Here is a 23,405-nt window from a genome sequence, read left to right as displayed (position 1 = left end):
AAATTAAGCAGTCTAGAAAAAAGTGTTTACTGGGCAGGGGTAGATAACATAATGGTTATGCAAACAGACTGTCATGCCTGAGTCCCAGTTTCAATCCCCTGCACTACCATAAACCAGAGCTGATCAGTGCTCTGGTTAAAAAAAAAAAAAAAGAAGAAGAAGAAAGAAAAAGAAAAAAGTATTTATAAAACTTTATTTCCATGTTCAAATTAGCTATTAAATATTATTATTATTGTTATTATTATTATTATGGTTGACTTCAAGCCCCCCGTTTCCACCTCCAGCAGGGGAAGTCTTATGGGGGTAAAGCAGTGCTGCAGGCCTCTTTCTTGCCTGCTTGCTTTCTATCTCTTCCTTCCCTCTCGATTTCTCTCTCTAGCAAATAAATAAGCGCAAGTTCAGTGCACCACTCCGGTATACATAGCACTTTAGTACAATGCTCTAGTATGTGAAGTGCTGGGGATTGTACCTAGGACCTCAATTTTGCAAATCAAGTGTTCTAGGAGATGGGCAATGGTGCACTTGGTAGAGCGCACGTTACATGTGCAAGGATCCAGATTCAAGTCCCCTCCCACCCCAGTCCCCACCTGCAAAGGGAAAGCTTCATATACATTAGAACAGTGTGGTAGATGTCTCTCTTTCTCTCTTCCTATCTTCCTCTTTCCTATCAACTTATCTGTCTGCTGCTATCAAATAAATAAACATAAAAAAGGGAAAAAAGAATGAAAACTCTTTGCAAATATAAGTTTTTCTCTTTTTCTTTTCTTTCTCTCTTTCTTTTAATTGCCACTATGGTTATCACTGAGGTTCTATGCCTGCATGATAAATCCACTGCTGCTTTTTTTTTTTTTTGCCTCCAGGGTTATCGCTGGGGCTCAGTGCCAGCACTATGAATCCATTGCTCTGGGTGGACACTTTTTTATTGAACAGGAAACATTTTTATTGATCAGGAAACATTTTTTATTGAACAGGACAGAGAGAAATTGAGAGGGAAGGGGAAGATAGAGAGGGAGAAAGATAGACACCTGCAGACCAGATTCACTGCCTGTGAAGTGAAGCCCCTGCAGATGCGAAGCCATAGGCTTGAACTGGGATCCTTGCGCTGATCTTGTGCTTCATATAATGTGCGTCTAACCTGGTGCACCACAGCCCGTTCCCCACCTCCCTCTTTTTCTTTTTCTTTTTCTTTTTTTTATATTTATTTTATTTATTTATTCCCTTTTGTTGCCCTTGTTGTTTTATTGTTGTAGTTATTATTGTTGTTGTTGTTGTTGGATAGGACAGAGAGAAATGGAGAGAGGAGAGGAAGACAGAGAGGAGGAGAGAAAGACAGACACCTGCAGACCTGCTTCACCGCCTGTGAAGCAACTCCCCTGCAGGTGGGGAGCCGGGGTTCGAACCGGGATCCTTATGCCGGTCCTTGTGCTTTGCGCCACCTGCGCTTAACCCGCTGCGCTACAGCCCGACTCCCCCCCTTTTTCTTTTATTTGATGAGACAGAGAACTCCCGGCGCCACAAATCAAGTGTTGTGTCTATTCAGCCACCTCCCTAACCACCATACATGGTTTTGTTTATTTTTGCTCAAAGGGTTGATCTTCAGATATTCCTTTCAATATCAATATACAAAGACTCGTGCATTTAGCATTCATTTATTTATAAAGTAACACAAAGGTTAGGAAATAGCAGGCAGAGAAATAGCTCTGCTGGTAAAACACAGAATTTGATGTTTATAGGTACCAAATGTGTCAGAGTTCCTCTCTCTCTCTCTCACATTTAAAACTCTTTCTCTTATATGATATAAGTAATTGAAAGTTGGGCAGTAGTGCAGTGAGCTAAGCGCAGGTGGCACAAAGGGCAAGGACTGACCTAAGGATCCCGGTTAGAGACCCCGGCTCCCCACCTATAAGGGAATCGCTTCACAAGCGGTGAAGCAGGTCTGCAGGTGTCTATCTTTTTTAAAAAATATTTATTTATATTCCCTTTTGTTGTCCTTGTTGTTTTTTATTGTTGTTGTAGTTATTGTTGTTGTTACTGATGTCGTCATTGTTAGATAGTACAGAGAGAAATGGAGAGAGGAGAGTAAGACAGAGAGCGGGAGAGAAAGATAGACACCTGGAGACCTGCTTCACCACCTGTGAAGTGACTCTCCTACAGGTGGGGAGCCTGAGGCTAGAACCCGGATCCTTAAGCCGGTCCTTGCACTTTGTGCCATATGTGCTTAACCCACGGCACTACCACCTGACTCCCGTGGTGTCTATCTTTCTCTCCCCCTCTCTGTCTTCCACTCCTCTCTCCATTTCTCTCTGTCCTATCCAACAACAACAACACCAATAATAACTACAACAATAAAACAACAAGGGTAACAAAAGGGAATAAGTAGATAGATATTTTTTAAAGTTTTAATAATTTAGACAAAAAGGGCATGGGAGATAGCATAGTGGTTATGCAAAAAGATTTTCATGCCAGAGGCTCCAAAGTCACAGGTTCAGTCCTCCATACCACCATAAACTAGAGCTGAACAGTGTTCCAGTTTTTCTCCCTAATTTTTAAAATTTCCTTTTAACAATTTTTAATTATCTTCATTTATTTATTGGATAGGGACAGCCATAAATCGAGAGGGAAGGAGGAGAGAGGGAGAGAGACAGAGAGACACCTGCAGCCCAGCTTCACCACTCGCAAAGCTTTCCCCCTTCAGGTGGGGACCAGAGGCTTGAACCCAAGTCCTTGTGCATTATAACATGTGCGCTCAACTAGGTGCGCCACCACCTGGCCCGCTCTCTTATTTATTTATTTATTTATTTATTTATTTATTTATTTATCTTTATTTACTCATTGAATAGAAGTAACCAGAAATCAAGAGAGGAGGAGGTGATCAAAAGGGAGAAAGACAGAGCGACACCTGCAACACTGCTTTGCCACTCCTAAAGCTTTCCCCCTGCTGGTGGGGACTGGAGGTTCAAACCTGGGTCCTTGAGCATCATAACATGTGCGCTCAACCAAGCGAGCCACTACTCAGCGCCTGGTTTCTCTCTCTTATTAAAACAAAGTGAATAAAATATATTTTGTGGGAGTTGGGCAGTAGCGCAGCAGGTTAAGCACATGTCACAATGCGCAAATACCAATGTAAGGATCCCGGTTTGAGCCCCCGGCTCCCCACCTGCAGGGGAGTCGCTTCACAGGCGGCAGGTCTGCAGGTGTCTATCTTTCTCTCCCCCTCTCTGTCTTCCCCTCCCCTCTCCATTTCTCTCTGTCTTATCCAACAATGATAACAACAATAACTACAATAAAACAAGGGCAACAAAAAGGGGAATAAATATTAAATATATATATTTTTGTAAGTTAGGCAATAAAATATTTCATAGTTTTTTTTTTAATAAAAATTATCTTTTTTTTTTTTTAAATCAGAGCACTGCTCAGCTCTGGCTTATGGTTGTGTGTGGGATTGATAAAAATCATCTTTCTATATCTGCTCTTTCAGATCTTTCAGTACAATACCCCAAACATTTAGAGTCTACTCTGTGCAAGATATATAGTATTTTCTGTGAGAGATACAGAAATATAGACATAAGTCCTGGCTTCACAGATACCTTCAACTTAAGAGTCTTGAAGGTGTCAAATGTGTACACAGTTAAAGGTGAAGCAAACTATAGATTCTATTCCCAGGCTGCTCTGTAAAAGAGAAAATATGGGAGCTAGGCGGTGGTGGCACAGTGGATTAAGCTCATGTGGCACAAAGCACAAGGACCGGCAAAGGCTTCAGGTTCAAGTTCCCAGCTCCCCAACTGCAGGGGGGGTCGATTCACAGGCGGTGAAGCGGGTCTGCAGGTGTCTTTCTCTACCCCTCTCTGTCTTCCCCTTCTCTCTCGATTTCTCTCTGTCCTATCCAACAACAACAACAGCAATAACAACAATGGTAAAAAAACAAGGGCAACAAAAGGGAAAACATAGCCTCCAGGAGCAGTGGATTCGTAGTGCAGGCACGGAGCCTCAGCAATAACCCTGGAGGCAAAAAAACAAATAAATAAATAAAAATTCAAAAAATAAAAATAAAAAATATAAAAAAAGAGAAAATGTGAAGAAGTTCACTCCAATGGGGAAATCTGGAAGGCTTCATAAAGCAATATCTTAAATAAGAACAGACTTTCCATAGTAATGACTAAAGCAGGATATTCATTTTCTTGTTGTAGTTATTATTGTTTTTGTTATTGACATTGTCATTGTTGGATAGGACAGAGAGAAATGGAGAGAGGAGGGGAAGACAGAGAGGGGGAAAGAAAGACACCTGCAGACCTGCTTCACCACCTGTGAAGTGACCCCCTCCCCCCACAGGTGGGGAAGTGGTGGCTCGAACCAGGATCCTTACGCTGGTTCTTGTACTTCACACCACCTGTGCTTAACCCGCTCCACTACCGCACCAGTTTGCATGGCTGAGACCTCAAGAGGTCCCAGATTCAATCTCCAGCACCACTGTAAAGCAGATCTGACTGCTGCTTTGATCTCTCCCTCTCTGTGCCTTTCTTAGTCATAAAAACAGACAGACAAACAACCCAAGAGGTGGATTTGCAAACATAAATGTCCTGAGTTTGATCCCTGGATGCTCTGGTTGTCTCTCCCTCTTAGTCTCATAAATAAATAAATAAATAAATAAGAATTTAAGTCCATTTCAGCAGTGATATATGAAAGGGAACAGTCTGAGGAAAGGAATGTAATTTAGTAAGATTTAGGGATGGGTAGATAATCTTTGGAAAACATTGAGAACAGTCTTGGAATGCCTAAGGAATTTAGACTTTATCCTGCGGGCAGAGTGAAGCCTATCATCTCCGTGATTTGGGAAGATAACAAGTAGCCCCCATTAGGAATGGATAGGAAAAGGTCAGTTTGGATGTGGATAGAGTTCAGACAAAAGGACATACCAGCAACCTAGGAGGCATGTGCTGGCATAGAATGAAGGGTAGGCATGAGAGACATAACCAAGATGGAGTCAAAACTTGGTATCTTCAGGGTGAGGAGATAGCATAATGGTTATACAAGAAGCTCTCTATGCCTAACACTCTGAGGCCCCAGGTTCAGTCCCCAGTACTACTATAAGCTAAAGCTGAGCAGTGCTCTGGAAAGAAAAAACAAAACAAACAAACAAACAAAATTAATAGAAAGAAAAAAAAAAACTTAGTGATCTCTTATTATGTGTGTAGAATGGCTCTGGAGTTCCTAGTTTGTAAAACTGGTAGGTCTTAGTACTCAGGAAGTATTATGACGAACATGGGAGCAGGGGTGTTGATTTGGGCTATTAGAGGAATCTGTGAATTGTCCAGGCATTGGAGGCGTAGTGATGATAATTGAGAAAGAAGTCAGATCTGATGTGTAGATTTGTAGACTGTCCATAAATGCACATTGAAATTGTGCCTTTATAAAAGCAGGGCTTCTCATGCTGCAGTTCCCCACAGGGAGCTTCTAGAGAAGCAGATCGAAGCTGCAAAGATGGTACACAAATTGCAACTTGAAAAATCCATTGAAGTGAGGAGTAAGATAGAAAATTAGAAGGGAGCACTACAGCTGGAAGTTGAAGCATCAAAGAAAACAGAAGCATTTGAGATTTCTGCCACACTGTCTATGGGACAGAAGGATTTGGAAAGAAAATTGAGGGAAAACAAAAGTCAGCTTTCAAAGTGCTTGTCCATGCTCCAAAATTTGCTCCATTGAAGTCAGATGTGGATTTCCTAACAGATACCGGGGTGTTCACACCAAGTGTGAATGTACACAAATCCCAGCAGGCTGTTCATATGAAGCCATAAAAGTGAATCATTGTCTCCCCTCCAAATTATTTTGGCTAGAGCAAAATATTCAGCATATTTCAGGTAGATTTGAATCTAGATCCTGAAACTGTTTATCCAACTCTTCTCATTTCCTCACACAGAAAGAGTATGACCTAGGTGGCACAAACGTAAGGATCCTGGTTTGAGCCCCCGGCTCCCCCACCGGCAGGGGAGTTGCTTCACGAGTAGTGAAGCAGGTCTGTAAGTGTCTATCTTTCTCTCCTCCTTTCTGTTGTCCCCTCCTCCCTCCATTTCTTTCTGTCCTATCCAACAAGAACGACAACAATAATAACCACACCAATAAAACAATAAGGGCAACAAAAAGGAATAAATAAATAAATAAAGAGTATGGCCTTTGGGAGAATGTATCCCGTCTCCCTGGATAAGCCCCTGGCACTTAATTTCTCACCTAGTTGTGCTCAGTTGTGAGGGCTTTGATGCAGGCAAGGATTTCTGGCAGGCAGAAGCTAAAGGACAAGACTAATGGCCCTTAGGTGTGTGTAAGGAGTCCTTCCCTAGAAATTAATCCAGTTCCACTCTTTCCACACGTTGGCTGCTGACGATTTCATCAGCCCACCATAATATGTGACTGCACCTCAGAAGATGTCATGAGGATTGGTGTTTTTCTGGATTATGAGTTGGGGCAGCTGTCATTTTTCAATCTGAACAGCGAATTATGTTTGTACAGATACACTTATCTAGTCCCAGGTAAGATGATGTCATGTTTATATACTGGATGCTATTTATGTCATTTAGTAGTAAATATCCTCAGTGACTACTGCATGTCTTAGAGGATGGTGCTGCTTTTGTCTGTGATTTCTTAGTTAGTTCTAGAAATGTTAACAGGGAGTGCTTGTGGTGCAAAGCGTAAGGACCAGTTTAAGGATCCCTGTTCAAGCCACCAACCCCACCCATACCACTCCCCCCACCTTAGCCCCTCCTCACCTGCAGGGGGTGGTGGCTTCACAAGCAGTGAAACAGGTGTTTATCTTTCTCTCCCCCTCTTTGTCTCCCCGCCTCTCTCGATTTCTCTCTGTCTTATCCAACAATGACAACATCAATGGCAACAATAACAATAACAACAACAAGGGCAACAAAAATGGGAAAAATAGCCTCCAGGAGCAGTGGATTCATAGTGCAGGCACTGAGCCCCAGCAATAACCCTGGAAGCAAAATAATAATAATAATAAATAAAATGAAAAGTTGATAAAAAAATACCAGAGCTTCTCAAGCTCAGCACTATTGATATTTTGTTCTGAATGATTCTTCACTGGGAGTGGTGGTGGGCCTTGCATCCTTGACCTATAGCTTCTACATACCAATAACACACCCCCTCTTCCCCTACCCCCAACACCCACCATTCCCAGTTTTGAAAACTAATAATCTCTAGACATTGTCAAATTTCCCCTGGAGATAAAGTCTGCCGCCACAGAGAACTGCTGCTGGAGGAAAAAATGTAGAGTCAGAAGAGAAATGGCAAAGGACAGACCTTAGGGTTCTAAAGACATAGGAAGAGAGCACTTTGGGACAGATTAGGGTGTGTGGCAGTGTCAGAGATGGGGACAAAGAGGACTTTGAAGACAAAAGAGGTCTTGGAGTAATGATAGCTTTCTGATCTTCAAGGTGGTGAAGCAAGTTTGCAGGTGTCTTTCCCTCTATCTCCTCATCCTCTCTCTTTTTTTTTATTAATTTTTTTATATTTATTTATTTTCCCTTTTGTTGCCCTTGTTGTTTTTTTATTGTTGTTGTAGTTATTAATGTCGTCATTGTTAGGAGAGAGAGAAATGGAGAGAGGAGGGGAAGACAGAGCGGGGAGAGAAAGATAGACACCTGCAGACCTGCTTCACCGCCTGTGAAGCGACTCCCCTGCAGGTGGGGAGCCAGGGCTCCAACAGGGATCCTTATGCCGGTTCTTGGGCTTTGCGCCACATGCGCTTAACCCACTGCGCTACCGCCCGACTCCCTCCTCATCCTCTCTTAATATCTTTGTCCTATCTAATAAAAAGTAGAACGGAAAAAAGGGGGGGACGGCCTCTGAGAGCAATGGATTCGTAGTGCTGGCACTGAGTCCCAACAATAACCCTGGTGGCAATAAAAACAAAACAAACAAAAAAGACCACAGTCCTAAAGTTTTCTTCAATGCCATGGAGGCAGGACTTGAAACTGGGTCGCATACATGGCAAAGCAGCATCTACATTTGCTAGCTTTATATTATTTAAAAAATATTTTCTTTATTTATTTTTCTTTTTTCCCTTTTAAAAATCTTTTAAAAAATTTCATTTATTTATTCATGAAGAAGATAGGTAGGGGAGAGAGAGAAAGAATCAGACATCACTCTGGTACATGTGCTGCTAGGAATTGAATTCAGGACCTCATGCTGGAAAGTCCAATGCTTTATCCACTGCACCACCTGCCAGACCACATAATTTTCACCCTCTCTCTCTCTCTCTTTCTCTCTCTCTCACCAGAGCAGTGCTCAGCTCTGACTTATGGTGGTGCAGGAGGTTGAACCTGGGACTTCAGAACCTCAGACATGAGAGCCTCTTCACATAGCCATTATGTTATCTACCCCGTCCTTAATTTTCTTTTTAATTAGTTAATTTTATTTGATAGTGCAGAGAGAAATTGAGAGGAAAAGGGGTTACAGAGGAAGGGGGTGGATGGTTGGGCGATGGTGCACTCGGTTAAGTGCACATAGCATCATGAACAATGATCTGGGTTCAAGCCCCCTTTCCCCACCTGCAGGGAGGATAACTTCATGAGCAGTGAAGCAGGTCTGCAGGTATATATCTTACCCTTTTCCTCTCTATGTCCCCTTCCCTCTCCATTTCTGTCTGTCCTGTCAAATAAAAATTTAAAAAGTAAGAGGTTGAGGGGAGCTGGGCAGTAGCGCAGCGGGTTAAGTACACATGGCGCAAAGCGCAAGGACTGGCTTCAGAAGAATCCCAGTTCGAGCCCCGGCTCCCCACCTGCAGGGGAGTCACTTCACAAGTGGTGAAGCAGGTCTGCAGGTGTCTATCTTTCTCTCCCCCTCTCTGTCTTCCCCTCCTCTCTCCATTTCTCTCTGTCGTATCCAACAACAACAACATCAAGAACAACAACAATAAAACAACAAGGGCAACAAAAGGGAATAAATAAATAAATCTTAAAAAAAGTTTTTTAAAAAGTAGGGGCTTGAGCGGTAGCACAGCGGGTTAAGTGCACATGGTACAAAGCACAAGGACCGGCACTCTCTCCCTCTCTGTCTTCCCCTCCTCTTTCCATTTCTCTCTGTCATATCCAACAACTACAATATCAATGACAACAATAATAATCACAACAACGATAAAACAACAAGGGCAACAAAAGGTGAAAAAATAGCCTTTAGGAGCAGTGGATTTGTGTGGCAGGCACCGACCAAGCCCCAGTTATAACCCTGAAGCCAAAAAAAAAAATTTAAAAAGGGGGGCTGGGGAAATTGGGCAGTAGCACAGCGGGTTAAGTGCATGTGGCCGAAGCACAAGGACCAGGTAAGGATCCTGGTTCAAACCCCAACTCCCCACCTGCAGAGGAGTCGCTTCAGAAGCAGTGAAGCAGGTCTGCAGGTGTCTGTCTTTCTCTCCCCCTCTCTGTCTTCCCCTCCTCTCTCCATTTCTCTCTGTCCTATCTTACAATGACAACATCAGTAACAACAATAACTACAACAACAACAACAACAACAACAAAAAACCAAGGGCAACAAAAGGGAAAATAAATAAATTTAAAAAGTAGAAAGAAAAGGAAAGGAAAGAGAGAAAGAGACACCTGCAGCACTGCCTCATTGTTCATGAAGCTTTCGCCCTGCAGGTGGGGAGGAGCAGAGACTTGAACCCAGGTCTTTGCATATTGTAGCATATACTCTCTATCTGGTGCCTTACTTTCTTTTTTTTTTTTAAATTTTAATACCAACTGTTTGAAATCCTATATGTGGTATGTATTTTACTCTTACATCTGATCTCAGTTCAAAATAGTTGTATATTACGTGCTTAGCAAGCCACATGGCTACTATATTGGATAATTTAAGTATACAGAAGGAATTCTGACCAACTTTCATTTGGCCACCTGAATGTTCCTTCTCTGAGGTATAGGTGCCTACATTTTCTGTAAAAGCACAGTATATGCACTGCCTACCAAAATTCAGGTCTAAAAAATATAATCATTCCCAACTGGATAAGATTTCATTACACATTAGAATGAGTGTCTCAAAATGCTACAGAGGCCAAACATGAATAGAGCCTTAAAATTCATTATTTGTTAGAGAAGTTGACATTTCCTTCTTGGAACTGTTGCTTCTACGATGGCACAGGAATGTTTGTTCCCTTCCTAGTGTCCCTGTTACTGTTCTTCTGTCTTGATAAACACTGTCAGGTATGAGTGGATTTTTTTCTGGCCTGCAACCAGGTTGGTAGAAAAATCCTTTCTTTACCCCGGGCCCCTTCTGGTTCATAGGGCAGTCATCTGACCTCATGTCAGTCTGGGTTCACCAATCTTATTGTTGTTCCAAAAGGGAAACAACAGGGTTGTTGAACTCTGGATGAAAATGAAGGGTTGGTGAGCCATCACTTCCTCATTCACACAGTGACAATACTTTACCCTGACACAGTGCTAGGAACATAGCTAGTGCTAGTTTTTCATTACTCACCACCACCCTCAAAGGTCAGCATTAGCATCTGTGAAACCCAGAGAATTGATGGGGTTCAGCTAGCACTGCAAAATTCTTTAACATCAGATTTCAGGGTCACCACACTCCAGAGTTTGAGGGTGGTAGCACTTTCTGAATATCAGAAACTACCCAGTGAGAAATGTTCATATCTGCATTCTGTGTCCTTGTGAATTAGGCCTAGAAAGATGCTTACAGTTTATTTCAAATCTCTGGGAACTGAGGATCATATATTCAACAGTTAAAGAAAAAGAGGGAAGGAAGGAGGCTCTCTTCAATAAATGGTGCTGGGAAAACTGGGTTGAAACATGCAGAAGAATGAAACTGAACCACCTTATCTCACCAGAAACAAAAATAAATTCTGAATGGATCAAGGACATGGATGTTAGACCAGAAACTATCAGATACTTAGAGGAAAACATTGGTGGAACACTTTCCCACCTAAACCTCAAGGACATCTTTGATGATACAAACCCAATTGCAATGAAGTCTAAAGCAGAAACAAACCAATGGGACTACATCAAATTGAAAAGCTTCTGCACAGCCAAAGAAACTATCACACAAACAAGGAGACCCCTCACAGAATGGGAGAAGATCTTCACATGCCATACATCAGACAAAAGACTAATCACCAAAATATACAAAGAGCTCAGCAAACTTAGCAACAAACAAGCAAATGACCCCATCCAGAAATGGGCAGAGGATATGAACAGAACATTCACGACAGAAGAGATCCAAAAGGCTAACAAACACATGAAAAATTGCTGCAGGTCACTAATTGTCAGAGAAATGCAAATAAAGACAACATTGAGGTACCACCTCACTCCTGTGAGAATGGCATACATCAAAAAGGACAGCAGCAACAAATGCTGGAGAGGCTGTGGGGACAGAGGAACCCTTCTGCATTGCTGGTGGGAATGTAAATTGGTCCAGCCTCTGTGGAGAGCAGTCTGGAGAACTCTCACAAGGCTAGACATGGACCTTCCATATGACCCAGTAACTCCTCTCTTGGGGATATAACCCAAGGACTCTATAACAGTCAACCAAAAAGAAATTTGTATACCTATGTTCATAGCAGCATAATTCGTAATAGCTAAAACCTGGAAGCAACCCAGGTGCCCCACAACAGATGAGTGGCTGAGAAAGCTGTGGTATATATACACAATGAAATATTATGCAGCTATTAAGAACAATGAACCCACATTCTCTGACCCACCTTGGACAGAGCTAGAAGGAATTATGTTAAGTGAGCTAAGTCAGAAAGATAAAGATGAGTATGGGATGATCTCACTTATGAAAGGAAGTTGAGAAAAAACAGAAAGGAAAACTAAAAGCAGGATTTGACTAAATCTGGAGTAGGGCACCAAAGTAAAAACCCTGGAGTGGTGAGGGTGGATATTCAGCTTCCTGGGCGGTGGGGTGAGGCGTGTGTGTGTGGGTGGGTGGATGGGTGGGATGGGACACAGTCTTTTGGTGGTGGGAATGGTGTTTATGTACACTCCTATTAATTTGTAGTTATATAAATCACTATTTAATTAATATGAGAAGGGAAAATTGATTGTATGTCTCAAACTTTTTAAAGAAAAAAGAAAACGAGGGAGAGGATGGGGATAGATAGCATAATGGTTATGTAAAGAGACTCATGAGTCAGGTAGTGGTACACCGGGTTAGGCACACATAATACAATTTTTGTCCTGTCCGATAAAAAAAAAATGGAAAAAAACTACCTCCAGGAGCTCCAGCGATAACCCTGAAGGCAGGAAAGAGAGAGAGAGACTCGTGCCTGAGACTCCAAAGGACCAGTTTAATCCCCCTCACCACCACAAGCCAGAGCTGAGCAGTGCTCTCTTTATCTCTGTATCTTTCAACATTAAACAACAAGGACAACAAAAGGGAGAAAACTGGCCTCCAGAGCAGTGGATCCCTTTTGTTGTCCTTGTTTAACATTGTTGTAGTTATTATTATTGTCGTTGTTGTTAGATAGGACAGAGAGAAATGGAAAGAGGAGGGGAAGACAGAGAGGGGGAGAGAAAGACACATGCAGACCTGCTTCACCGATTGTGAAGTGACCCCCCTGCAGGTGGGGAGCTGGGGGCTCAAACCGGGATCCTTATGCCTGTCCTTGTGCTTTGCGCCACATGTACTTAACACTGGGCAGTGGTGCACTAGGTTAAGTGCACATATTAACATGCACAAGAACTGGTGAGGGTTCAGGTCCTGGAACAAGATGGCAGAGGACCTAGTGGGGGTTGTAATGTTATGTTGAAAACTGGGAAACATTAAGCATGTACAAACTATTGTATTTTTAAACAAACAAACAAATTTAAAGAGAGAGACCTTTGGGCAGTCCTGTTGCTTTAAGCCTCAACACTCCTCTGGGAGAAGACTGGCGGGCTGTGACGAATGCCCGCCTACCTGGGAGAACCTGAGCGAGGTGTGGCCGCGCCCGCCGCCGGGGTGAGAGAGGGGCGGGAGCTGGCTGCAAGTTGGATCAAGCAGGAAGTGAACTGACGGCTGCCCAGGGAGGAACAGACTCAGCCAGTTCTGCCGCCGACGGGCCTGGGCCGCTGGAGACATGGTGAGTGAGTTGGGGGCCTTAGACGGGGCTGGTTTACAGTGGAGTCAGAGGGGGCTGGGGCTGGGAATCAGAAAGGGCGAGCTGGTGGCTAAGTCAGAGGGTTGGGCCAGCTGACTGCGGCCTCTCTCTCTTTCTCTCCTTTTTTTGGACAACTTGACTGCAAATAACTGTGTCTACACTCCTCCTCCTCCTCCCCTGACCTCTGGCCGCCCGAGCTGGGCCTTGTTGAGGGGTGACCCATCTGAGTTCTCAGCCAGGAGTTCTCGGGGAACCCTGCTTTGAGCTTCCCAGCCAGGTGTCCAGCCGGGAGAATCCTGGGCAGCAGCCTCCTCTGTTCCCGGGAGGGGACGGGCTGGGACTTTTATCTCTACATAAACCTAAAAGATCCCCTCTCCATTTACTGTCATAAACATGTGGAAGAGAGAGAATAAAAGATCCAGAAGTTGGCTCTCTGTACTCATCAGATTCTTGACTGTTTTCTGGAGGCCCAGTGGGTGAGGGAGGGAGGAGCTTAGTAGTATTTTTCCCTCCTGGTTCAAAAACCTTATCAAGAGGCTTGAGGATGAGGCATCAGCCCAGAGGACTTGTCCTCCATTTCCCCCACATTCAGGAGGTTGTCTTAATATCTAAAGAAGCAGGCTGTGGCTTGGTGCCTGCACATGGTGAGGAAAGCAGAAGTTTGTGGCCCAACGACTTGGCTCTCCCTCCCCTCTTGTGAGGACTATGGAACTGGGTGACTGTTGGGTCCCAGCATTTCGACTGCTGTGGAGGCCTGGGCCAGGGTGATCTGCTGACCAGCACAGAAATATTTGATGAGGATGTGGGGGGGGTGTGTCAGGGAAAGGGGATCTTGAAACTGGTGAACAGTGGTGGAGCTCTGGGTTGGGAGATGCTAGCTCAGCTGTCTTCTCTGACCCTCTCTAAGAAGAGAGGAAGCAGTGAGGAGAGAGTTAAGGGTGGACTTTCTTTACTAGGACCCCTGAGAACCCCCAAAGGAGTCTATTCAAGTCTGTTCAGCATCAGCTCTTCTGGGGATCAATTATACATCCATTTTATTATTATTACTTTATTTTCCCCTCCTCCTTCTTTTCCTTCTCCTCCCCCCACTCCCCACCTCCCACGGTTTTCTTTTTTTTTTTTTTTAATATTTATTTATTCATTTTCCCTTGTTGTTGCCCTTGTTTTTTTTTATTGTTGTAGCTATTATTGTTGTTGTTATTGATGTCATCGTTATTGGATAGGACAGAGAGAAATGGAGAGAGGAGGGGAAGACAGAGAGGGGGAGAGAAAGATAGACACCTGCAGACCTGCTTCACCGCCTGTGAAGCGACTCCCCGCAGGTGGGGAGCCGGGGGCTTGAACCGGGATCCTTACCCGGTCCTTGTGCTTTGCGCCACGTGCACTTAACCCCCTGTGCCCTCCCTTTTTTTTTTTTTTGCCTCCAGGGTTATTGCTGGAGGTGGGTGCCTGCACTACTAATCCACTGCTCCTGGAGGCCATTTTTTTCCCTTTTATTGCCCTTGTGGTTTATCATTGTTATTATTGTTGTTGTCATTGCTGTCACTGTTGTTGGATAGGACAGAGAGAAATGGAGAGAGGAGGGGAAGACAGAGAAGGAGGAGAGAAAGATAGACACCTGCAGGCCTGCTTCACCACCTGTGAAGTGGCCCCTGTAGGTGGGAACTTCGGGCTTGAACCGGGATCCTTACGCTGGTCCTTGAGCTACCTGCCATGTGCGCTTAACCCACCGCGCTACCACCTGTCCCCCTCCTTCTTTTTTAATTGAAGTGACCAGTAATGGTGAAGAGATGGGTCTGTTAGAGGTTTAGGCCCATTGTATCTATGGGGCAATCCTAGAATTCCCTGCCTAGGGCCTGTAGTAACCAAAAAGCCAGCATTCAGTGAACCAATAATCTCTGGCCCTTTTCCAGCTTCTGTAGTCCCTTCTTTATCTGATGAGGTTGGATTTTTCTCTCAGCTGTAAAAGCATTGTGTATCATTTGTTGTAGCTCCTTTTTTTGTCTTTAATTAATTTTACTTGATAGGAGAGAGAAATTGAGGGAAGGGAGTTAGAGAAGCAGAAAGAATGAGGGAGAGACCTGTAGCACAGCTCATGAAGATTTCCTCCTACAGTTGGGGACCTGGGGGCTTAAACCTGGGTCCTTGTGCAGTGTAACATATATACTTAGCCAGGTGTACCACCACCCAGCCCCCATTCATCATCATCATTATTATTATTATTATTATTATTACATGAGCAATACAGGAAACATTCTCTTTGTAAACAATTCAATTATGGAAAGCTAAAGTTCATCATGGACCTTCCCCTCCTTGAGCCTCTGAGGCTGAGTGGGTTCCTCCACAGCTTGGCCTAATTAACCCTTGTGTTGCTGTCCAGGAGGAGACCAGCAGAGGTGGAGGAAGTGACCGTGTAAGAAATCTGCAGAATGAGGTGGAAGGAGTCAAGAATATTATGACCCAGAATGTGGAACGCATCCTGGCCAGAGGAGAAAACTTGGACCATCTCCGAAACAAAACAGAAGATCTGGAAGCCACAGTGAGACAGGGAGCCCACTGTGGGGAAGCAGAAATAGAGGGAGGAAGGATTGCTGGGGGTTGTGGTGTTGGGAGCAAAATGAATGGGAGACAAAACCTGAAAATTCCATTCCTCTTACCTGCTTTGGGGATCAATATTAGCTGACTTCCCACTTTTAATCCTGTTGTACTCTGCTAATTAGTACTGGGCTTAAAGGAATGGTCCAGTGAGAGGTTTGTGGGCAGGAGATGACTTCCAGAGACATTTTCCGAGACAGATGACTCAATCAGCCCAGGCATTCTTGGGCTTCTCTTCCATGAAACTGAATTTCCCTTTGAAGGCTATGCTTAAGAATCATTTGGACCTGACCTCCCCAGGGCAAAAATATTGGCCCTGGAAAAGTCTTCCAAGGGCTTTTGACTTTTTTTTCTCCAGGAGTTATTAGGCAGGGGGTGGAAAATGCTCAAGTCTTGCTGAGCAGTCAAAGTCTTTGATCCCAGTCCTCTGCTAGCTAAAGGCAAGAATAATATCTCCCACAGATTTCACAAAACCTATGCCACTCTTTCCAGTTAAGAGTCAGAGCCAGATGTCCAGGAAGGGAATAGATGGAGAGTTCAGCAAATTCTAGAGCTTCAGGTCTCACATCCAGTGGAGAGAGACTGACTGTGGCATTGTGAGTCCTGAGTATAATCTTGGGTATAACTCCTTTGTCTACTTGGTATTTCATACTTCTTTTTTTTAAATTTTTATATTTATTTATTTTCCCTTTTGTTGCCCTTGTTTTTTATTGTTGTAGTTGTTGTTGTTACTGATGTCATTGTTGTTAAATAGGACAGAGAGGAATGGAGAGAGGAGAGGAAGACAGAGGGGGAGAGAAAGATAGACACCTGCAGACCTGCTTCACCACTTGTGAAGCAACTCCCCTGCAGGTGGGGAGCCGGGGGCTCGAACCGGGATCCTTAATCTGTTCCTTGTACTTTGTGCCATATGCGCTTAACCCTCTGTGCTACTCCCGACTCCCCATACTTCTTTTTTAAAAGAATTTATTTGTTTATTCATGAGAAAGATAGGAGGAGCAAGGAAAAGAACCAGACATCACTCTGGTCCACGTGCTGCTGGGGATTGAACTCAGTACCTCATGGTTGAGAATCCAGTGCTTTATCCACTGCGCCACCTTTTTTTATTATTATTATTTCTTTTTGCCTCCAGGATTATCACTGGGGCTTGGTGCCTACATTACAAATCCACTGCTCCTGGAGGCCATTTTTTCCCATTTTGTTGCCCTTGTCATTGCTATTGTTGTTGGATAAAACAGAGAGAAATCAAGAGAGGAGGGGGAGACAGGGGAAAAGAAAGACACCTGCAGACCTTCTTCAGTGCTTGTGAAGCAACCCCTCTGTAGGTGGGGAGCCGTGGACTCGAACCCGGATCCTTAGCAGATCCTTGTGCTTCGCACCATGTACGCTTAACCTGCTGCACTACCAACCACCCACTTATTTATTTATTTATTGGATAAGACAGAGATAAATTGAGAAAGAAGGGAAGGCAGGGAGAGGGAGAGAAAGATAGACACCTGTAGACCTGCTTCACCACTTGTGAAGTGACCCCCCCTTTGCAGGTGTTGACCCTAGAGGCTCAAACCACGGTGGGTCCTTGCGCTTTGTACTGTTTGCACTTATCCGACATGCTACTACTGGGCCCCCTATTTCATGCTTTTTTTCTGTAGCCTAATCTGGTGAGTATGGTTCAGGGAAGTTTACTATCTGCAACTGAAATTGTGCAAGGAATAGTGGCTTCTCTCACCTGCAGCCTGTACCCTGCCCTCATCCTTCCTGCTGCTTCAGCAGTGTCTCTGTGGCAAAGAGACATAAAGTCAGGGTGTGCCCACCTAGAGCCTGTGCTTCTTGAGCCCAGTATCTCCCTCCCAAAGGCTGGTTGTGCTGACAATGTCACATCCTTGGGTATGAACATGTTTAGAGGGTCACTCAATGTGCATGACAATACTGGGGTTAAAAGAGAAGGGGGACAGGGGAGCTAGCATAATGGTTATACAAAAGGACTTTTATGACTGAAGCTCAGAGGTTCTATTTTCAACCCCCAGCACCACCATAAACCAGATTATAATAACAACAACAACAATAATAACAACAATAATAGTAATAAGCCTTTTAAAAAATATTCCTTTTTGTTGCCCTTGTTGTTTTATTGTTGTAGTTATTGTTGTTGTTGATGTCATTGTTGTTGGATAGGACAGAGAGCAATGGAGAGAGGAGGGAAAGGCAGAGAGGGGGAGAGAAAGATAGATACCTGCAGACCTGCTTCACCACCTGTGAAGCGACTCCCCTGCAGGTGGGGAGCCGGGGGCTTGAACCAGGATCCTTAAGCTGGTCCTTGCATTTCGCGCCACGTGAGCTTAACTCACTGAGCTATCTCCTGACTCCCTGTTGCCTTTTTTATTGTTGTAGTTATTGTTGTTGTTATTGATGTCGTCATGGTTGGATAGGACAAAGAGAAATGTAGAGAGGAGGAGAAGACAGAGAGGGGGAGAGAAAGAGAGACACCTGCAGACCTGTTTCACCGCTTGTGAAGCGACTCCACTGAGGTGGGGAGCGGGGGGCTCGAACCGGGATCCTTATGCTGGTTGTGCCACCTGCGCTTAACCCACTGCACTACCACCTGACTCCTTGCAGGTGTCTCTGTCTCTTTCCTTCTGTATCTCCCTCTCCCCTCTAAATTTCTGTCTCTATCCAATATAAATAAATATTTTAAAAAGGGGCTGGGTGATGGCGCACCTGATTGAGTACATTTATTACAATGCACAAAGACCCAGGTTTGAGCCCTCGGTCCCCACCTGCAGGGGGAAGCTTTGAGAGTGGTGAAACAGGGCTGCAGGTGTCTTTCTGTTTCTCTCCCCCACTACCATCCTCTTCCCTCTCCATTTCTGGCTGTCTCTATCCAATAAATAAAGATAATAATAATTTTTAAAAAAAGAGGGAGTCGGGCAGTAGCACAGCGGGTTAAGTGCAGGTGGCGCAAAGCTCAAGGGCCTGAGTAAGGATCCCGGTTCGAGCCCGTCTCCCCACCTGCAGGGGAGTCGCTTCACAGGCGGTGAAGCAGGTCTGCAGGTGTCTGTCTTTCTCTCCCCCTCTCTGTCTTCCCCTCCTCTCTCCATTTCTCTCTGTCCTATCCAACAATGATGACATCAATAACAACAATAAAAAACAACAAGGGCAACAAAAAAGGGAATAAATATTTAAAATCTTTAAAAAGAAAAAATAAAAGAAAAAAACATTTTAAAAAGAAAAGAAATAAAAAAGAGGCCTAAACAAAAATTTAATTAAAAAAACTGATTATTCATGAGAGAGAGATTAAGAGGAAAGAGAGAGAATCAGAGCATCACTGTGAAATATATGATGCCAGGGATTGAACTTAGGACCTCATGCTTCAGAGTCCAGAGCTTTATCCACTGTGCCACCTCCCAGGCCACCAAGACTTTTTTTTATTTGACAGTCTGCTACCTCTACATGTCACTTTAGATATACACTATGTAGGTATCTGTCCTCCTGCTGTAGTGAGAGGAGACACTGGGTCACTCTGCTTTATTCCCAACAGTCTGAACACTTCAAGACTACATCGCAGAAGGTGGCTCGGAAGTTCTGGTGGAAGAATGTGAAAATGATCGTCCTCATCTGTGTCATTGTGTTCATCATCATCCTCTTCATCGTGCTCTTTGCCACTGGTGCCATCCCAACTTAGGGCATCCCTCTCACCCTGCCCCTTCTTCACTCCCTATATAGGGTGCCTCGAGGGGCCCTTGCTCCCGTCCCCCACAGGGAATGCTGCTCAGTTCTCCTACCCCTCACTCTGAGGCCCCTCTGCCACATTGTCTGCCCCAGAGAGCACTTTGGTCCCCCAGAAGGAGAGAGCTGGATGGTGGCTGCACCTCATGGGTCCTCAGGATTGGAGAGACCCAGGGGGCCCAGCATGTTTCTGGGAAACTGTTGGTGGCCGGTGGGCAATAAAGACCTTCTAGTAGTACCCTTATGTGTGCAACATTCCTTTCTTTCTTTCTTTCTTTCTTTCTTTCTTTCTTTCTTTCTTTCTTTCTTCCTTTCTTTCTTTTTATTAGAGCACAGCTCAGCTCTGGCTTATGGTGGTGTGGAGGATTTAACTTGGGACTCTGGAGCCTCAGGCATGAGAGTCTCTTCGCATAATGTTATGCTACCTACCCCTGCCCAAGTGCAAAGTTCCTTTCTCCTTTCAAATTTTGTTCTTGGTCTTCTTTTCAGTAAAGTTTTTTTTCTCTTCTACTTTAAGACTTATTTGTAATTTCCTAAGTGAAAAAGAGATGCAGAGAGAGAGAGAGAGAGGCCAGAGCATTTCTCAGTTCTGGTGTATGTAGAGTGAAGTCCTTGCCTCTACTGTGGTTGGTTGGTTTTTGTCCCCAGAGCTTTGCCACTCTAGGCCAACTTTTTCACATATAAAGAGTAAGAAAGGGGCCAGATGGTGTACCCGAGTCCTTGTGTACTGTAACATGTGCGCTCAACCAGATGTGCCACCACTTGGCCCTACGTCTTTTTTTTTTTTTTTAAGAATTTTATTTATTCGTGTGTGTGTGTGTGTGTGTGTGTGTGTGTGTGTGTGTGTGTGTGTGTCTTACTTGAGAATAACCCAGGGTCTTATACAAGATACTATCAACTACCACTGAGCAACCTCCCTGGGATGGGGTGTGTGCGTGTGTGCGCGTGTGTGTGTGTGTGTGTGTGTGTGTGTGTGTGTGTGTGTGTGTGTGTGTGCACGTTGCTGAGACCTCACACATGTGCAATTCCACCACTCTGAACTGCTCTTTCAGTTTGTTAGGAGATATAGGCTTGAACACCTGATCCAAGGAGCTATCTCTTTAGCCCTTTTTTTTTTTTTTAATTCTTACTCTTTATTATATTTATTCATTAAAGATTTATGTATTTACTAATAAGATATGAGGAGAGGGAAAGAATCAGGCATCTGGTACATGTGCTGCTGAGGATTGAACTCAGGACCTCATGCTTGAGAGTATAATGCTTTTTCCTTACTCCACTTCCAGGACCACTTTATTTATGTATTGCATAGAGACAGCCAGAAATTGAGAGGGAGGGGGGGATAGAGAGGGAGAGAAGGAGAGAGACACCTGCAGACGTGCTTTACCACTCATGAAGCTTTCCCCTTGCTTCCCAATCGAGGGCTTGAACCCAGGTCCTTGCATGTTGTAATGTGCACTCAACTAGGTGCACCTCTACCTGGTCCCCCAGCCCTCATTTTTTATTTGAGAGGGAGAAACATCATAGCACAGCTCTACCATTCATAAAGCTCCCCTGGTTCTGTCCATGGTACTCCCATATAGTAAGTACCAGAGCTTGAACCCAGGCCTTCATGAAGACACTAACCCTACTATGTGAACAATCTCCCAGTGCTCCTCCCCCACTATGGTTTATTTATTTCTTCCAGAAAACACCTTGGTAAGGCTCTTCCATTTGAGGCTCAAGTTGTTAGGGAGGGAAGAGTGATGGAATAGAATGATGGATGGGAAGTTCTGCCTTTGTATTTTTAAAGATTTATTTCTTGGGGGAAAAAAAGATTTATTTCTTTTATTACATATCACACATACTAGATCACCACTCCAGTTCATGTGGTGCCAGGGATTGAACCAGGAATCTCAGGTACACAAGCATGATCAAACTATTTTTTGGCTAGGGTTTTTTTTTCTGATGCTGCATGCCTGTACAATTCCATCCTGGCAGATTTTCTCTTTCTTTTTTATATAGAGAGTAGGTGAGAAAGAGAATCAAAAAAAGAAGGAGTAATTTCAACACTATTCCACTACTTGTGGAGCTTATCTTGTGCAGGTGCTCTCCTATGGTGGCCAGGGGCTTGAACCCATGTCCACATGCATGGTAGGTAAAATGATGAGTCCTACCAGGTGAGCTCCCCTACCTGTCCTTTATTCTTCCTTATTCTATTTATTGTCACAGGTCTCATGAAGCAGTAACTTTCTCAGGATTTTGTGGAAAATGCAAAACCTTTACTTACCATTTTAAGATAGTGTGCAACATTCTTCAGTGTCTCTTCTGTCTTGCCACAGCTCTATTATTCTGCTGGAGTGTCAGCTGAGGGGTGGGGCCTACCTGGGTAGAATGTTTTAAGGGTCTGGTTAAGGGCCTCCTGCCTCTCCCATCACTTCTCTCTCTTCAGTGGCCTCATTGTAGTCTGGTGTAGGGGGGTGGAGGAACTAGAAACTTTTCCTTCTCTTGTGGTTCGACATACTCTATTGGTCTTTGTTTGTTGCAGGTCTTTGGGGACTTACCAGAGCCTCTGGGTCTCAATCCTCTTGAGGGGGGTGAGCTTCTTTTCCGTGTGTCCCGTGGCTGGGAACAGTCATCCTCACAGGATAGGGCGTAACAGCCCTCCTTCCACTCTCTGCACAATGGGACCTCTGTCTTTGTGCCTCCCTCCTCCCCACCAGGTTCCATCGTCATTGTCACTCCTTCCAGTGCCCAGTCTTGCCTTGGGGAGAGAGTTCTTGCCATCTTGTCCCTATTTCCCTCAGAGGTGTTCCAGAGGTTAAAACAACCTGTTTGGGGAGGGAGAAGGGAGAAAAGAAGGGGTGGGTTTGGGAGGCAGAATGTGGGACTAGTACTGGCAGGTCCTGGAGAGGGGAGAGAGAAACCCAGGAGGGAGCCTGTCCCGCTTTGGTCTCCTCAGTCCACTTCTGGATTCAAGGTCCAAGGAGCTGGAGGGAAATCTCTTTCTTAAAGCCTAGAGAGTTCACAATGAGGATGGGATCTGTGCTTAGTCCCAGGGAGGGACATCTTTAACCTCCATCATCAAGATGGTTCACATTTGAGGTATGTGTGTGGGGGGGGGTAGCAAAGGATGGGTGTAGAATAGGTAACTGGTGATTTCTTTCTTCTTCTCCTTCTTTGCCACCAGGGTTATCACTTGCGCTTGGTGCCAACACTATGAATCCACTACTCCTGGCAACCATGTTTTCCATCTCCCCCCCCCTTGTTTTTATTTGACAGGACAGAGAAAAGTTGAGAGGGGAGAGGAGGGGAGGTAGAGAGGTGAGAGAAAGATAAGCCACCTGTAGAACCGCTTCACTGATGGGAAGCAGACCTCCAGCAGGTGGGGAGCAGGGGCTTGAACTTGGGTCCTTGCACATGGTATCATGTGCATCAACCACCTGGCTCCTACTGGTGACTTCTTAAGAGTCAGCTCAAGGAGGCTCTGGAGGGGCACTAGACACACCAAGCTCACTCACACTGATTGAGGCGCAGGGTCCCATCAATGAACGGTTGTTTTGCTCCTGTGCTGAGGAAAGAAATACAGCAAAGCTAGAACCACCACCTACTGTACCTGCAACAGAAAGCCTGAAGTTCTCTTCTCCAGTTGTGAAATTCACAGAAGATTCATCTTTTCAAAATGTACAATTCTATGGTGTTTACAATGTTGCACAACCACCACTTCTCTTTTTTTTTTTTTTTTTTTAAGATTTTATTTATTGATTGAGAAAGATAGGAGAAGACAAAGAAAGACCAGACATCACTCTGGTATGTGTGCTGCCGGGGACTGAACTTGGAACCTCATGCTTGAGAACCCAGTGCTTTATCCACTGCATCACCTCCCGGACCACAACCACCACTTCTCTTTAGTTTTGTTTGTTTTTTGACAGGAGCATTGTTCAACTCTGGGTAATGGTGATACTGGGTCCTGAACCTGGAACTTCTTGAAATCTGTTGCATAATAAACTGCTGTGTTCTCTCC

General features: G+C 44.4%; 1 protein-coding gene across 1 annotated transcript; it reads left to right on the top strand.

The window, feature by feature from the left end:
- Positions 1-12,913: 12,913 nt before the first annotated feature.
- On the top strand, positions 12,914-19,643 carry VAMP8 (vesicle associated membrane protein 8). Its single transcript, XM_016191205.2, has 3 exons — positions 12,914-13,069; positions 15,468-15,626; positions 19,218-19,643. Exons 1-3 carry the CDS (start codon positions 13,067-13,069, stop codon positions 19,359-19,361), a joined length of 306 nt encoding a protein of 101 aa, XP_016046691.1. The 5' UTR covers positions 12,914-13,066; the 3' UTR covers positions 19,362-19,643.
- The last annotated feature ends 3,762 nt before the right edge of the window (positions 19,644-23,405 follow it).

Source organism: Erinaceus europaeus, chromosome 3 (assembly GCF_950295315.1).
Source record: "Erinaceus europaeus chromosome 3, mEriEur2.1, whole genome shotgun sequence".
Lineage (NCBI taxonomy): Eukaryota > Metazoa > Chordata > Mammalia > Eulipotyphla > Erinaceidae > Erinaceus > Erinaceus europaeus.
Note: the sequence above shows the minus strand (reverse complement) of the source record. Positions and strands in the feature narration are given on the sequence as shown.

What these genes read in the sequence shown, in the direction of transcription:
- VAMP8 (XM_016191205.2), top strand. An exon ending in CAGAAGATCTGGAAGCCACA is followed by an intron (nt 15,627 to 19,217) that starts GTGAGACAGGGA and finishes TATTCCCAACAG; the next exon opens with TCTGAACACTTCAAGACTAC.